General features: G+C 46.5%; 1 protein-coding gene across 1 annotated transcript; it reads left to right on the top strand.

The window, feature by feature from the left end:
- The first annotated feature begins 1,245 nt into the window (after positions 1 to 1,245).
- Positions 1,246 to 13,193, top strand: LOC104576697 (argonaute RISC component 4). The gene is made up of 18 exons (XM_088531054.1): positions 1,246 to 1,398; positions 3,875 to 4,040; positions 4,761 to 4,881; positions 5,959 to 6,140; positions 6,531 to 6,667; positions 6,779 to 6,913; positions 7,088 to 7,175; positions 7,561 to 7,708; positions 7,795 to 7,914; positions 8,203 to 8,331; positions 8,481 to 8,614; positions 9,213 to 9,397; positions 9,678 to 9,837; positions 10,346 to 10,661; positions 10,914 to 11,048; positions 11,348 to 11,449; positions 11,655 to 11,854; positions 11,962 to 13,193. The coding sequence occupies exons 1-18, from the start codon at positions 1,380 to 1,382 to the stop codon at positions 12,068 to 12,070; spliced, it is 2,586 nt and encodes an 861-aa protein (XP_088387180.1). The 5' UTR covers positions 1,246 to 1,379; the 3' UTR covers positions 12,071 to 13,193.
- Positions 13,194 to 13,800: the final 607 nt, after the last annotated feature.

Genomic DNA, 13,800 nt, shown 5'->3' with positions numbered 1-13,800 from the left:
GCTTCACATGGCTGCTGCTGCAGCAAGGCTGCTATTTCAAGGGCCTCTCCCTGGCTGTTAATTACAATAATAAAATAAAGCCTGCCAAATTCATTATTTTGAAGGCCACTCCTTTGCCAGTGCTTGCTGAAACACGGGATCTCCTCCTATGGGGAAGAAGGAGGTTGACCTAAAAATACACACACAAAAAATGTGTACATATTAGTCATAACACACACCTGAACCAAACTAGCTGGTTTAACAACCAAACCTGCCAATGCCACCACAGTGACTTTCCAGACAGCTGCCGAGTGAAATCCCATAATTATTATTGATTTCTGTGTCAACTACTCGCTGCTGGGCAGACATCAATCATTAGCCAGCAGCCCACTGCACTTCCCAGTGCATTTTTCACTAAAATTTGTTAGTGGAAGCGCTGGCCCTGCTTACAGCACAGAGAAGTAAACAGCATCCAAATCTGCTGCTGCCTGTGGTGACGTTCGTAGAGGTGGTTATTTTTCAGGTGTTTTAAATACAGCTAACGCTGCGCAGCCAGCGTAGGAAGTTGCAGTGGGTGTGATTGAGTCAGACCAGTTCCCCGTTTCGGGGTGCAGCGGAGGAAGCGGCAGCGGCTGAGGCGACACTTTGCAATGGAAAACACGCAGCGTTTGAGGGAGGTGCTGTCACGGTTTCCGAGTTTTATGGGCTTGGGGAGATAATTACGAAGCCTGGGAAATTCCAGAGGGGAGGAAGGAAGGGCGGGGAAGGAGAGGGCTGCCCGCCCCTGCGAGGGCGGAGCGCTGGGAGCGAAATCCGCCTTTTTTGGGGAAAAGCGCCCCGTTCCCGCGCGTTCCCTCAGCTGTTGGGCGGGGCGTGCCCGCGCGCAGGCTCCGCCCCCCTCCCGCCCCGGCGGCGGGAGCGCGCGTGCGCGCGCTCCCGCCGCCGGGGCGGGAGGGGGGCGGAGCCTGCGCGCTCCCATCAGCGGGGCGGGAGGGGGCGGAGCGTGCGCGCGCGCTCCCGGCGGCGGGGGGCGGAGCGTGCGCGTGCGTGAGCCCGCGGCGCCGGGCGGCGAGAAGGGGCCGCTTCCTCCTCCTCCTCCTCCGGCGGCCGCTGCCCGGGCGACGCGTGCACGCGCGCGCGCGCGCGGCGGGGGCGCGCACGGGCTCGGCGGCGGCAGCAGCGCGGGGATTGTTTGCGCCGCCGCTCGGCGCAGCGGGCACCGCTGCCCCCGCCGCCGCCGCGTGCCCCGCTGCTCCCCGGCCCGCTGCCCGCTTTCCCCCCGCCCCGGCCCGCACCCCGCCGCCAATATTCCCGAGATCAAGCGCTACGCGGCGGCGGCGGGGCCCGGCGCGCTCGTCGTCGGCGCCGGCGGGGACCGCGGCGAGGCCGCCGCCGCCGCCATGGAAGCGCTGGGACCCGGTGAGCGGCGCGGGCCGGGGGGGCGCGGGCGGGCGCGGCCTGGCGGGCCCTGTGAGGCGGCGGAGGCCGCGTCGCGCCGGGGGCAGCGCGGCCTGGGGCGGGCGGAGCGGGACGCGCTGCGGAGGCCGCTCCGGGCCCGCGCGCCCGTCCTGGCAGCGCGCGGCGGCCCCGGCTGCTGTCAGTCCCGCCTGTCACTGCGCTCCCCCGAGCAGCCCAAGGGGACGCTTCCTGAAACGGCTGCTCGTTCGCTCGTCGATTTGCGTCTTTATTATTTTTGACCGCCTGCGGTTAAATAGCGGCGGTATTTCGTCCGGGCGCTCTCCTGCGCCTGCAAAGGGGAGGTCTCGGCCCCGGTGCTCGCGCGTCTGCCCTCGGTAACGGGGCGTCCCGCTCCCGAGCGCAACAGGAGGGTTCGGCGGCGCCCGGCGCGGGGTTTCGGCTCCCTGGCCTTGGGGAGCAGATCCTCTTTTCGTTTTCTAAAGCTGCTTCCTCTCTGAAGCAACTGGCTGCGGGGCGAACGGCACCATCCACGCGCTGGGAGAAGGCAGCGCAGCGGCGAGGGCAGCCGGGCTGCTCAGGCCACGGTCGCGCTGAAAACGGAGCCGCTTGCTGGGAAGCCTGGCTTTTCCAATGGGAAAATGGTGCATCCCGCTTGAAGCTCTTTATTATAGGACTTCAGGGAAAGTGCTGTAACTTTTATCCCCTTTTGACCAGACTGGCCTAGGTCGGTGCTGCCCGTGGCTGTTTACAAAACTTATCAATACTGGGGAAGGAAAATGAGTAAATATAGTTGTCATTTAATCTCTCGCAGGAGGTCAGCGCCCGCACTACTTCAGACTAATTAGCGCAGGATTAATGGATCATCTCCCCAGTATCCAAATAAGCGCAGCAAACTTTGGTTGCCCTTGATGATTCACGCCTGTCTGGAGGGCCGTAGCTTTTTAAAGTCCTGACCGCCCCCCGGCCGGTTTAGCTCTGCTCGGGCAGCTTCTCCCTGCCTGAGGACCGTTATTCCCGGGGAGCGGAGCCGGGGGCCTGTGTCCTGCTGGATGCTGGAGGCCCAGGAGCCACGGTGCTCCCTGTGACCGGAAAAATGGCATCAAACAGGCTGCGTCTGCTTGCAGGCCCTTAAAGATATTCTGGGGGTTGTATCCTCAACCTGTCATTTTAACTGATAACGCTAGTAGCCAGCGGATGAAAAAACCCTCCCTGGATTTCTAGTCTTGGGTTTAGTTCAGTTTATTCCTCGCCCTGAAGTTATGCACACGTGAACGTATTCCTCCTCCTGCTGTCTGCTCCCTTCTCCCCTTGATTTAAGCAGACACTACCAGATTGACGCAGCCTCACCCTGCTAAGTTTTATTATTGCTTTATTAGTGTGTTCTGACATTCTGGTACTTTTTTTTTTTCCCACTTCCTTCTCTTTGCTGCTCCAACAAGTGTCGCTGGCAACAAGAAGCTGTTGGTGGGTGGGAGGGAAGCGGCGTTCGCCGTGCCGAGCCCCGGCACATGCGGACGGGGCCGAGGAAACGCGCCGATCCCAACCGCTCCGTGCGGGGCCGGCTGGGGCTGGGGTGGCTTTTTGTGCCGTTGTTAAAGGTCTGTTTAATCTTGCTAATGAGATATCTCAGATCTTGGCGCTTCGAGGAAATTAGTGACTTGCATTTGAGTACTTTCTCGAGCCTTTAGTAGTTTCTTTATAACTCTTTTTGTGAAGCTGTTATTTTTGCCGAGTTATGTTACCTTCTCCACCTTTGCCAAGAGACTAAACATGTCTTTATTCTCGAACCCTTACTATTCTTCTTAGAAGCAAGCCTAAACTTTTTTTCATTCATTTGTATTAGAATTTGAAATTTGTCGAAAGTGTGTTCCAGCTGAAAAGCATTTCACTGTTAAGAGCAGTGATATGTTCATGATGTAAGGGAAATGGCAAAATAGTATTTGTCTATATGGAAATATGTTTTTAATTTAGTTTAGCATAAATGTATCCTTTCCTCCATTTCCAGATTATATCAATTTTCAGATAAAATCGGGGAGTTATTTCCTGAGTATGCCAAGGGAGACTCTCATTAACTTCTGAACTTTAAGTCCGTAACGAAAAAGTGCAGCTATTTCTACTATGATGTAGGAATCTATACATAAACATTTATATTTTATATATAAGAAAAAAAAGAATATGTAAGGGGCTGTATTCCATCGTAGGGTTCTATCTCATTTGTGAACTACAGTCATGCATAAACATCAGTGACATTTTGAGAATGCAATTTAACACTAACACGTCTCTGTGCTTTAGGGAACACACTGGTGTTCAGTACCTGGAGGCCGTGAGCTGCTTGGAGCACTTTTGCTTGCAGCCTCAGAAAACTACGTGAGATTTTCCTGCCCCATCAGGAAGCCCTTTCAACTAAAGTACACCTGAAAAGATACTGCAGCGAGTGATAAATTCTGTCTTATATAAGTTTATTTGACTTTTACAGGGCCTCCAGCAAGCCTTTTCCAGCCGCCCCGTCGCCCTGGCCTGGGAACTGTTGGGAAGCCCATTCGCCTCTTGGCCAATCATTTTCAGGTTCAGATCCCCAAGATTGATGTTTATCACTATGATGTAGATATCAAACCAGAAAAGCGTCCCCGACGAGTGAACAGGTATGAATCCTTTAATAGAAAAGCATTTAGATATCTTGGTTTAAGGCAACTGTACATCCTCATTTTTTTTTCCACTACTAAAGGACAGTTTATATATGTTCTGTGCTTAGGAGTTGCCCAATCTTTCAGTGAGATATATTATTGTCCTGCCCCTTATTTTTATGAAGATTTTTACAATTGGACTGCCATATAGAATACATTAACAAATATATTATAAAGAAGACTCTTGCCTTAAATGAAAGCTTTTTTTAATTCTCTAGTCCACAAGTGAATATTCCCGATAATTGTTCCACAGTCTGTTTATGCAAAGATGTCTGAGGGGAAGGAATTCAGCGTGGAGATTGACACCAACGTTTCTAGGTGTCCACGCCTGGGATTTCTCCAGTGGAGTCAGTTTAATCTATCAAACACCCCAAGTATCCCTAGGATAAGTGCTTGTATTTGCCCCAGTACTTGTGCAGCTCTGCTCATTCCGCTACCTGTGTTGACTGTATCTCTGCTGACACTAATGGGAGCTGAGACACCTGCACACGTTGAACGTTTGGTGCCTTAATCTGCAGGGGACTTTTGGTGTCTGCTAAAAACTTAGGTGTAGTCTAGTGCCTTGTGGTTACTGAGACCCATTTCCTTTAAGAAAGTGTGAATGCAGAATTTTAAATTGTGTAAGTTCATTGCTGAATTTTCCTGTGCTCCATCCTAACTCAATAAATCCCTCTCTAGAGAAGTGGTGGATACTATGGTGAGACACTTCAAGATGCAGATATTTGGTGACCGGCAGCCTGGATACGATGGGAAAAGGAATATGTACACTGCACACCCCTTACCTATTGGCCGGGATAGAGTAAGTGCTGTTAAGAGCAATTCTAAGTTTTTATGGAAAAAAATGCTACTGTGTAGTTTGAAAAGTGTTCTTTTATTGACGTAGACCAAAGCTATGGTTACATGTATTAGTGTAGCTTTGGAAATTACAGGCAGCGTCAGTGAGACTTCCCTGAGAAACCAGACCCTCTGCTGAAGTTTGTCATCTTCAAGGGTCCAGTTCCCAGCCCTTTTGTCAGGAAGCTCATCCGTGACAGTGTGAGCTAGTCCAGGGCAGTCTCTCATCCACAGGGAAGTTTGCAGACTTGCTCCTCCTCTGTTACAGCACGTGTTCTGTTGCTAAATGATAAAGCAGTTGTAGGTGACAAATATGGTGCGCTGGTTTGGCTGCGCTGCTGAGATGGACCTTCTCTTTCCACAAGAACCGCCGGCACAAGGGCTGCCGACAGCCCAGTCAGTGGTGTTAGCCCTTAGTGCCCTGGGCCACGCTCCCCAGCATGTTATGGGATGTTCTACCCGTGTTCTGGCAGACTGAAGTATGTATGAGAGGGTCCTGACACGAAATGTAAATAATCCCCATTTCCTCTTCTTCCCAGGGATGTGGTTATTGCTGGTACAGTGCCGTGAGGAATACATAGGATGAGTTCACATTTACCCTTTGAGTTAATGGTGTGTGAGAATAATTCCAAGTACTGTGCTAAAAAAAATCTGAAATTTGCATTTCCCAATGGTTTTTTCTGCGACCAAAAGGAGTTTCTTGCTCTCATGTTAAGAACACAGAACATCAACTTGCTGTTACCTGGCTGACATTAAAAAGTGGCTAACAGTTCTCCAGAAGTTGGATGCTACCATACTAATTACTGCTAAAAATTTGCACGTAAAGGTACCTCAGTGCAGTTTCCTCAGATGAACAAATTACAAGCTTTCAAAATCCCAAGGAAACTAACTGATGGCAATATTTTAAGAGAATTATGCAAGCTAATCATCATGAATGTAGATTCAAAGGATATCCAAGAGAAACCCACAATGCTGCTTAGCCTCGTGGTAGCCTTCAGTCTGTCCCAGAGTTTTGTCCTTAACTGTATTCTGCCTGTGGCAGGTGGATATGGAGGTGACGCTCCCAGGAGAGGGGAAGGACCAGACGTTCAAAGTCTCCATTCAGTGGGTGTCAGTCGTCAGCCTCCAGCTGCTGCTGGAAGCCCTGGCAGGGCATTTGAATGAAGTTCCTGAAGATTCAGTACAGGCACTCGACGTCATCACACGGCATCTTCCCTCCATGAGGTGGGTAATTTTGGTATCTTCTTTCTGGTTTAGTCTCATATCTGTCTTGAATTTTCATTAGTTATTACTTGCTGCTATTCTCCTGCTTCTTCTGTGGAAGAGCTGAGGGATGCTGTTGTGTAACTCAATGCCTGCCTTACAAATTTGCAGTAGAGTAAGGAAATCTGATCTCGGCTCAGGACTTGTATGTGCTGGTCATGTTTCTAACAGTAATTTACTATGGCCTTTCAAACTGCTCTGTCTGCAAAGGTTTTTTTGTATGCTCGCCATAAGTTGGCCCTAGCAGTGCTAGGACACTGCAGAAATGTGGGGTCTTAGACGCTTTAGGAACAAGTGTAGAAAAGTGTGCTAGAAAGGATTGATGAGAGTATGAATTTTTCATGTGCTCAGGTACACTCCCGTGGGTCGCTCCTTCTTCTCCCCTCCTGAAGGTTATTATCACCCTCTGGGTGGCGGCAGGGAGGTCTGGTTTGGTTTCCACCAGTCTGTCAGGCCTGCCATGTGGAACATGATGCTCAACATTGACGGTACGTAGGAAGCTCTGTCTCCCCTGTGTAACAGAGTTCTTGCTGCTTCTAGATTAAATGTCCTCCTTTTTTTCGCTCTTTTATTTATTTATTTGTTTGTTTAAATCTTAGTGTCAGCAACTGCTTTCTATCGTGCCCAGCCTATCATTGAGTTCATGTGCGAGGTCTTGGACATTCAGAACATCAATGAACAAACCAAACCTCTTACAGACTCCCAACGTGTCAAGTTTACCAAAGAAATCAGAGGTAAAGGCCTGTTTTACAGGCCTGCCACAAAATACTGGAAAGCTATCAGTGCAATACTGTAGTGAAAATTCACAGGCGTTCTGGAAGCTGGCCTGTTCCGTTTTGTTCTCATGTTTCTTGAAGGTGACTCTCATGTCTCGTTTTATTTAGGTGACTCTTGTCTTGGGTTTTCAGGTCTAAAAGTAGAGGTTACCCACTGTGGCCAGATGAAGAGAAAATACCGAGTTTGCAATGTTACTCGGCGACCAGCTAGCCACCAGACGTATGTTACAGCCCTTTTAAAATGATTTTTAAGATTGTGAGGTTAGAGACTTTTTGGTATATTACTTATGCAAGAACAGTTTATTCTAGAGGTGAAGCAGCCTTGTGACTTGAAGAGAATGCTTCATTTTAGTCAAGTAGAGAATTAGGGTGGATTTAGAGAACTGTTTTATTTCCTTCAGCATAGGAAACTTAAAGCTGTTGCCTGGCTTTTAAACTTAGTTATCACGGACTATAATATTTATGCTGTCGCTGATTAAATTCAGTTTATTGTCTATAGAATCTCTTCATAAAGAAGAGATCAATAAGAAATGTTTTATGCATTTCTACTCTGGAATAGATTTTCCCCATTTTTCCCCCCTAACCAGAACAAATGTCCTTTATAGGTTTCCTCTGCAGCTGGAAAATGGGCAAGCAATGGAGTGCACAGTAGCTCAGTATTTTAAGCAGAAGTACAGTCTGCAGCTAAAGTATCCGCACCTTCCCTGTCTGCAAGTAGGACAGGAACAGAAACACACGTACTTACCGCTTGAGGTAAGACTGTAACTTTGCTGCTCTTGGGTTGTGATGCGCCTGTTCTTACGGGATTTCTTGCCACCTTTAACTCTGTTGCTGTGTAGGTTTGTAACATTGTGGCAGGCCAGAGATGTATTAAGAAGCTAACAGACAATCAGACGTCGACTATGATAAAAGCAACTGCAAGATCTGCCCCAGACCGGCAGGAAGAAATCAGTAGACTAGTAAGTTTGGGGTTGGATATATGGAAAATAGTTGCAACTGATTCAGTTGTGCTTTTGCAGAAAATCTAAGTTCTGTGTTCCAGACAGTCTGCATTTGCCACTTCATATGGCTCTTCCAGAAGCATTGTAGCATATGCAATGATAAGAAAATAACAAAAAAAAGCCCACACACAAGAATTGCAGAAGTTCCATAATCTGACTTTGTTCCAATAGGAAGTCTATTTGCTGTATGAATTGTAGAGCCCCATGAAACATCATTTAGTTGCATAAGGACTTTCTTGTCACCAGGTGAAAAGTAACAGTATGGTCGGTGGACCTGATCCGTATCTGAAGGAGTTTGGTATCGTTGTCCATAATGAGATGACGGAATTAACGGGCAGAGTTTTACCAGCGCCGATGCTGCAATATGGAGGCAGGGTGAGTTCCTGGTGTCTCGTAAAGATACGAGTTAAATCTAAGTGCTCCTTAAAGCTTCTTATAAACTTGCATTCGTATGAGTGCTGTTCTGCTGCAGTCAACATGAAGCAACCTTTTCTTTATAACTTGCTTTTGATTTTTTTACCTAGAACAAGACTGTGGCTACACCAAACCAAGGTGTGTGGGACATGAGAGGGAAACAGTTCTATGCTGGCATTGAGATTAAAGTTTGGGCTGTTGCCTGTTTTGCTCCTCAAAAACAATGCAGGGAAGACTTATTAAAGTAAGTATTTTCCTCTTTATTCGAGATACCTATTTCTGGGTTCGTTTTCCCCCATGTTTCTGAAAGTTGTTGTGCAGTATATTTGTACAAATTTTAATCCATCCCTCAGTAAAAAGAAGAAACAATAGTTCCACAATGTCGTAAGTATTTACAGTTGGGAGGAGACTATGGCAAAGTTCATAACCTATTGGACAAGTTAGGAGAAGGATTGATTTCCTTATCCCAGAGGCTGTTTCCTGCTCTGGAGATGGCATTCTGCTTCTGTTCCGCTGGTTTTGCAAATAACTGGCTAGTCTTTTGTTCCAAACCCTGAACTATTTGCCTGTCATCTTAACCTTAACTGCCTCCCAGACAACATACACCATGTTTTTCATGTCCTTCAAATTACTTGAAATTTGAACTACTGAAATGTGCAGCACAAATCCTAGTTGTATTATTGGGTCAGATAATTTTGAGAAATAAGTAGAAATTTATCAGAGCAGCAGTATTGCTTGGGAACCTACCTCAGAACTTTCCACCCAAATGTATGGAAAATGAAACACAGCAAAAAGACCCCGTGCAGTCTCGTTTGCCAAATCCCTGTGTATTTAATTCCCAGGAGTTTTACTGACCAGCTGCGCAAGATCTCCAAGGACGCGGGGATGCCGATCCAGGGCCAGCCCTGCTTCTGCAAGTACGCGCAGGGAGCCGACAGCGTGGAGCCCATGTTCAAACACTTGAAGCTGACTTACGTTGGGCTGCAGCTGATTGTGGTGATTTTGCCTGGAAAGACACCTGTGTATGGTATGGAATGGAGACCGAGACGTGTTAAGTAGCTGTACAGCAAGCGGATGCCTGGTTATGAGCTTCACGGGACAGAGCAGGCGCTGTCTTCAGTTTAAAGGGGGTTTTAGGAGATTGGTTTGTTGTACTTGTTTGATGCACTTGTATGCGGCCAAAGAACGGGCTTTTTGTCACTAAAACTTTAAGGACAGTAGTGCACCATGTAGAAAAAGTAAGAAACAGCAGAGGGAACCACTGACTGTTCAGGTAATTGAACCACTATCTTGTTCTTCTATTATAGCTGAAGTAAAGCGGGTTGGTGACACTCTTCTAGGAATGGCCACTCAGTGTGTTCAGGTAAAGAATGTGGTGAAAACCTCACCCCAAACACTGTCCAACCTTTGTCTGAAGATAAATGCAAAGCTTGGAGGAATCAACAATGTGCTTGTACCTCATCAAAGGTGAGATTAAATCTAAATTACCATTAGTACGTGGACACATAGCCCCAGCCTAAAGTGGCCAGATGCTTCTTCCTTCATAATCTGCCCAGTAAACTGGGTACTCTCATGTTAAAGCTGTCCAGCAGTATGTGTGAAAACAAACTGGCAAAGGCTTTTTTCCATGTGTCTTTTTTATTAGCCTTTCCATACTTGCAACTCAGCCTGTCTACCATCTCCTTAACCCTACTGTTTTTTATCTTTCCTCCAGATGAAAGAAAAGTAGTGGTGTATGCTTGTAACTTTGCTGCCCTTGGTCCTTTCCTTTTTGTTTTCTATATTCTCTCTGGATTATAAGATCTGGAGGTGGAAACCTTCCTCCTTAAAGATTCTGACACAGTTGCAATTCTGTAGAATGGTTTGGATATACCTTCCTTTGCAACTTTATTCCTTCCTCACCTCTCCCTGCTGTTCCTCCCCTCTTTTTTGTATTTATTATTACATTTTAATAACCCTTAATGTCGTTATACAGGCCCTCAGTGTTCCAGCAGCCCGTGATCTTTCTGGGAGCAGATGTCACGCACCCTCCCGCTGGGGATGGGAAGAAGCCTTCCATAGCCGCCGTGGTGGGCAGCATGGACGGCCACCCGAGCCGCTACTGCGCGACCGTGCGCGTGCAGACCTCCCGGCAGGAGACCTCCCAGGAGCTGCTCTACAGCCAGGAGGTCATACAGGACCTGACGAACATGGTGCGAGAGCTCTTGATACAGTTCTACAAATCCACTCGTTTCAAACCTACAAGAATCATCTACTACCGAGGGGGAGTATCGGAAGGGCAGATGAAACAGGTATTGTCTGATGATTTCTCTCTGCTTGTGAGTAGGGGTCAGCCCTTCAGAATCTATATGTGGATTATGTTTCTTTAATAAGACAACTTGCATTTTCATAGAGCTTTCCTGGGGAAACACAGGGTACAGTTATAGTGTTTCTGATTGTGATCTTTATGAAGGAGCAGTTGTTCATGAAAAAGGGGGAGAGAGAGAGAGAATAGTATTGAATATACCAAATACAGCACCTAATACTTAAATCTTGACTTCTAGGTGGCTTGGCCAGAACTTATAGCAATCCGGAAGGCCTGTATAAGTTTGGAAGAAGATTATAGACCAGGAATAACTTACATTGTTGTGCAGAAAAGGCATCACACCAGACTGTTCTGCGCTGACAAAACGGAAAGGGCAAGTAGTGTTTTCTGTTCCTGAGTTACTAGCATAGACTTTATTCCACTCTGCAATCTTAATGGTGCTGTCAGGAATGTTATTTCCCATTTAATTATGCACTGGCTAGATTTGCCGAGGTTTCTGAAAACAAGCTCTTGGAGAACGTTTCCATCCCTCCCTTCTGTAAAGGACGTTAATATTTTTCCACTTTTTGACCAGTACATCCTCCAAAAGCTTAAAGTAAAAGCCTACCTTAGGAGGTATCTGGAATAACTTCAAAAATATATGTTGACTAATCATAAACTTATCTCAAATAGGTGGGTAAAAGTGGCAATGTACCAGCGGGCACTACTGTGGACAGCACGATAACACATCCTTCTGAATTTGACTTTTACCTCTGTAGTCACGCAGGAATTCAGGTAACGTTTCAGCTCTGCTGTACTCAGGCTTGGGAGTGAATCCTTACGGTTGTCCTTATGAGTAATGCTGCCTCTATTTATAGTTTGGCAGACTAAAAATTGCCTCAGTTCAGTGCTGGTTTGGCACTGTACTCTTCAAAGCACCGATAGAAGAATTAACCTTTAGATGACGCGACCCAGCTGAACACTGCTCTCCTTTCCGCAGGGAACCAGCCGACCCTCCCACTATCAGGTCTTGTGGGATGACAACTGTTTCACTGCGGATGAGTTGCAGCTCCTGACGTATCAGCTGTGTCACACGTATGTGCGGTGCACACGGTCAGTCTCTATTCCAGCTCCTGCATACTATGCTCGGCTGGTAGCTTTTAGGGCCAGATACCATCTCGTGGACAAGGATCATGACAGGTGAGGACCTGCAGCTTGTTGTCGTCCTGGTAGCGAGCTAGCACTCCGTTTAAATGCTGCTCGGCCCAGTTGCTCATGGTTCTCTGCGTGTGTCCCCCTTTTTGCAGTGCTGAAGGCAGCCACGTGTCAGGACAGAGCAATGGTCGTGATCCTCAGGCCCTGGCTAAGGCAGTACAGATCCACCACGACACTCAGCATACGATGTATTTTGCTTGAGAGCATCTGGGAAGACGAGGCAAAACCAATAACCCGTGCAGTCCTGAAATGTAAGGTATGCCTACTGCTATAGCTAGGGCCCACTCTATTTCAGACTGCCCCCTACCAGCAGCTCTGAACAGTCGCACTGAATCTGTACTTCACAGCAACGTCTGATGCACCAACACAATTGAGCCATTTGTTTCATTATTTTATGTAACAGAAATTCATAGACTGTCTTTTCTGATGCATTGGACTGAATTTTTACCTCAAAGCGCAAAAGGCCGATCATCCTGAAATTTTTAAAGGACTTGGCACGAAAGGTTTCTATTGAATATTTTGCTAGCTATGGTTTTACGTTATCTTTTCATCGCATTAGTTTATCATGACGACCGATTCCCTGTCTTCATGCACTGCTTAGTGAGTATGCATATTATGGCAAAATGTTTTACTCCAGTTAAATGTAATTGTTCTATTGTGTGGGGCCATAGATTTTTTTAATGGAGATTTTAGACTTCACTACTGTAAATGCCTTTTAACAAACATAATTTTCACAGGTATTGCAGTTTTTTGTCAGTTTTACTAATTATCTTTTTAATCTCTGCAGACTTCGGCTGCAAAGCAATTGCACTATACTGCGAGTTCAACTAGGTGGTTCTTGTTCTGTGAATGTGTAACATAACCAGATAGTGATGCCTGTCAGTAAGTTTTAATTATTATGGTTATAAATAATACTGCCATGGTATCGTAACAAGTACTGAACCATCATTTCCCCCTCTAAAAATGATAAAATAATAAAAAAAATTAGCCTTTAGATATTTTGCAAACTTTTACAAAAAGTGCCCACTTTATGCTGCTGTGTGGTTTGATAAATCAAAGTGATTTTAAAACTTTTTTCTCATAGAAGGTTTATCTTTGGCAATAAATATTTGTTTTTTAAGCCCCCCCCTCCCCCAACAGTGTAATTTTCTAGCTGAGGATTGTGCATGAGTTTAACCAACGTTCTCGTGTCGTTTTCTGAACACACAATTTGGCAGTTTCTGAAACTAATTAGGAAAGACGCACTTCCATGCTTTTTTTAAAGAATTATTTTTAACTGTTTTATATTCACTGTTGGTGTCCTGTCTACAACTTTTTTTATAAGCTTGGAAACTGGGTGTTATATGTAGGAGAGGCTTGCCAATCTGTACAGTCTAAGTGTATTGTGTGACAGGCAACCTAAAGACTTGTACCAGCATTTTAAATTATTTTTCCCTGGGAATCTAGGTTGCACACACAACTGCATTCAACAGCATGTTTAATCAGTGTAAGTCTAATATACTGATTCTGTCCCAGCCTAGAAATTAGTGGGTTTTTGTTTTGTTTTTCAATCAGCTTGGGATTTTTTTCAGCTGCAATGTGTAATGGCGGGGCTTGGTTTCAGTGGATACCTGTGGAATCCACCAGCACAGTCCGTTACAGCGAGGTTCCTTTCAGTGTTAGCATGAGCTAGCACCGATGAGAAGCAGGTTCCTAAACCGAGTAGAGCTAACACCATCACTTGGATGGCGAGAGTTTGACAAGTCCAACGATTGCACTGTGGTCTCCAGCACTAGGATGGGGTTTGCTGCTAAGTTGTCTGCTGTTCCAAAGCTTGGGAACCAGCCCCCTCGAAATTTCAGCAATAGGAAATGCTGTTTCCTGCAGTCTTTAAGCTTGTAAATAAATTAAAGTTTACATTTCTAAATGCTGTTTTTCAGTTGTACCAGAGT

Source organism: Tinamus guttatus, unplaced genomic scaffold (assembly GCF_059628265.1).
Source record: "Tinamus guttatus ecotype Peru unplaced genomic scaffold, ASM5962826v1 Tinamus_guttatus_pri_ptg000397l, whole genome shotgun sequence".
In the NCBI taxonomy this organism is placed as follows: Eukaryota; Metazoa; Chordata; class Aves; order Tinamiformes; family Tinamidae; genus Tinamus; species Tinamus guttatus.
This window is presented reverse-complemented; position numbering and strand designations above follow the sequence as displayed.

What these genes read in the sequence shown, in the direction of transcription:
- LOC104576697 (XM_088531054.1), top strand. An exon ending in CGGCATCTTCCCTCCATGAG is followed by an intron (nt 6,141 to 6,530) that starts GTGGGTAATTTT and finishes TCATGTGCTCAG; the next exon opens with GTACACTCCCGTGGGTCGCT. An exon ending in CGGAAGGGCAGATGAAACAG is followed by an intron (nt 10,662 to 10,913) that starts GTATTGTCTGAT and finishes CTTGACTTCTAG; the next exon opens with GTGGCTTGGCCAGAACTTAT.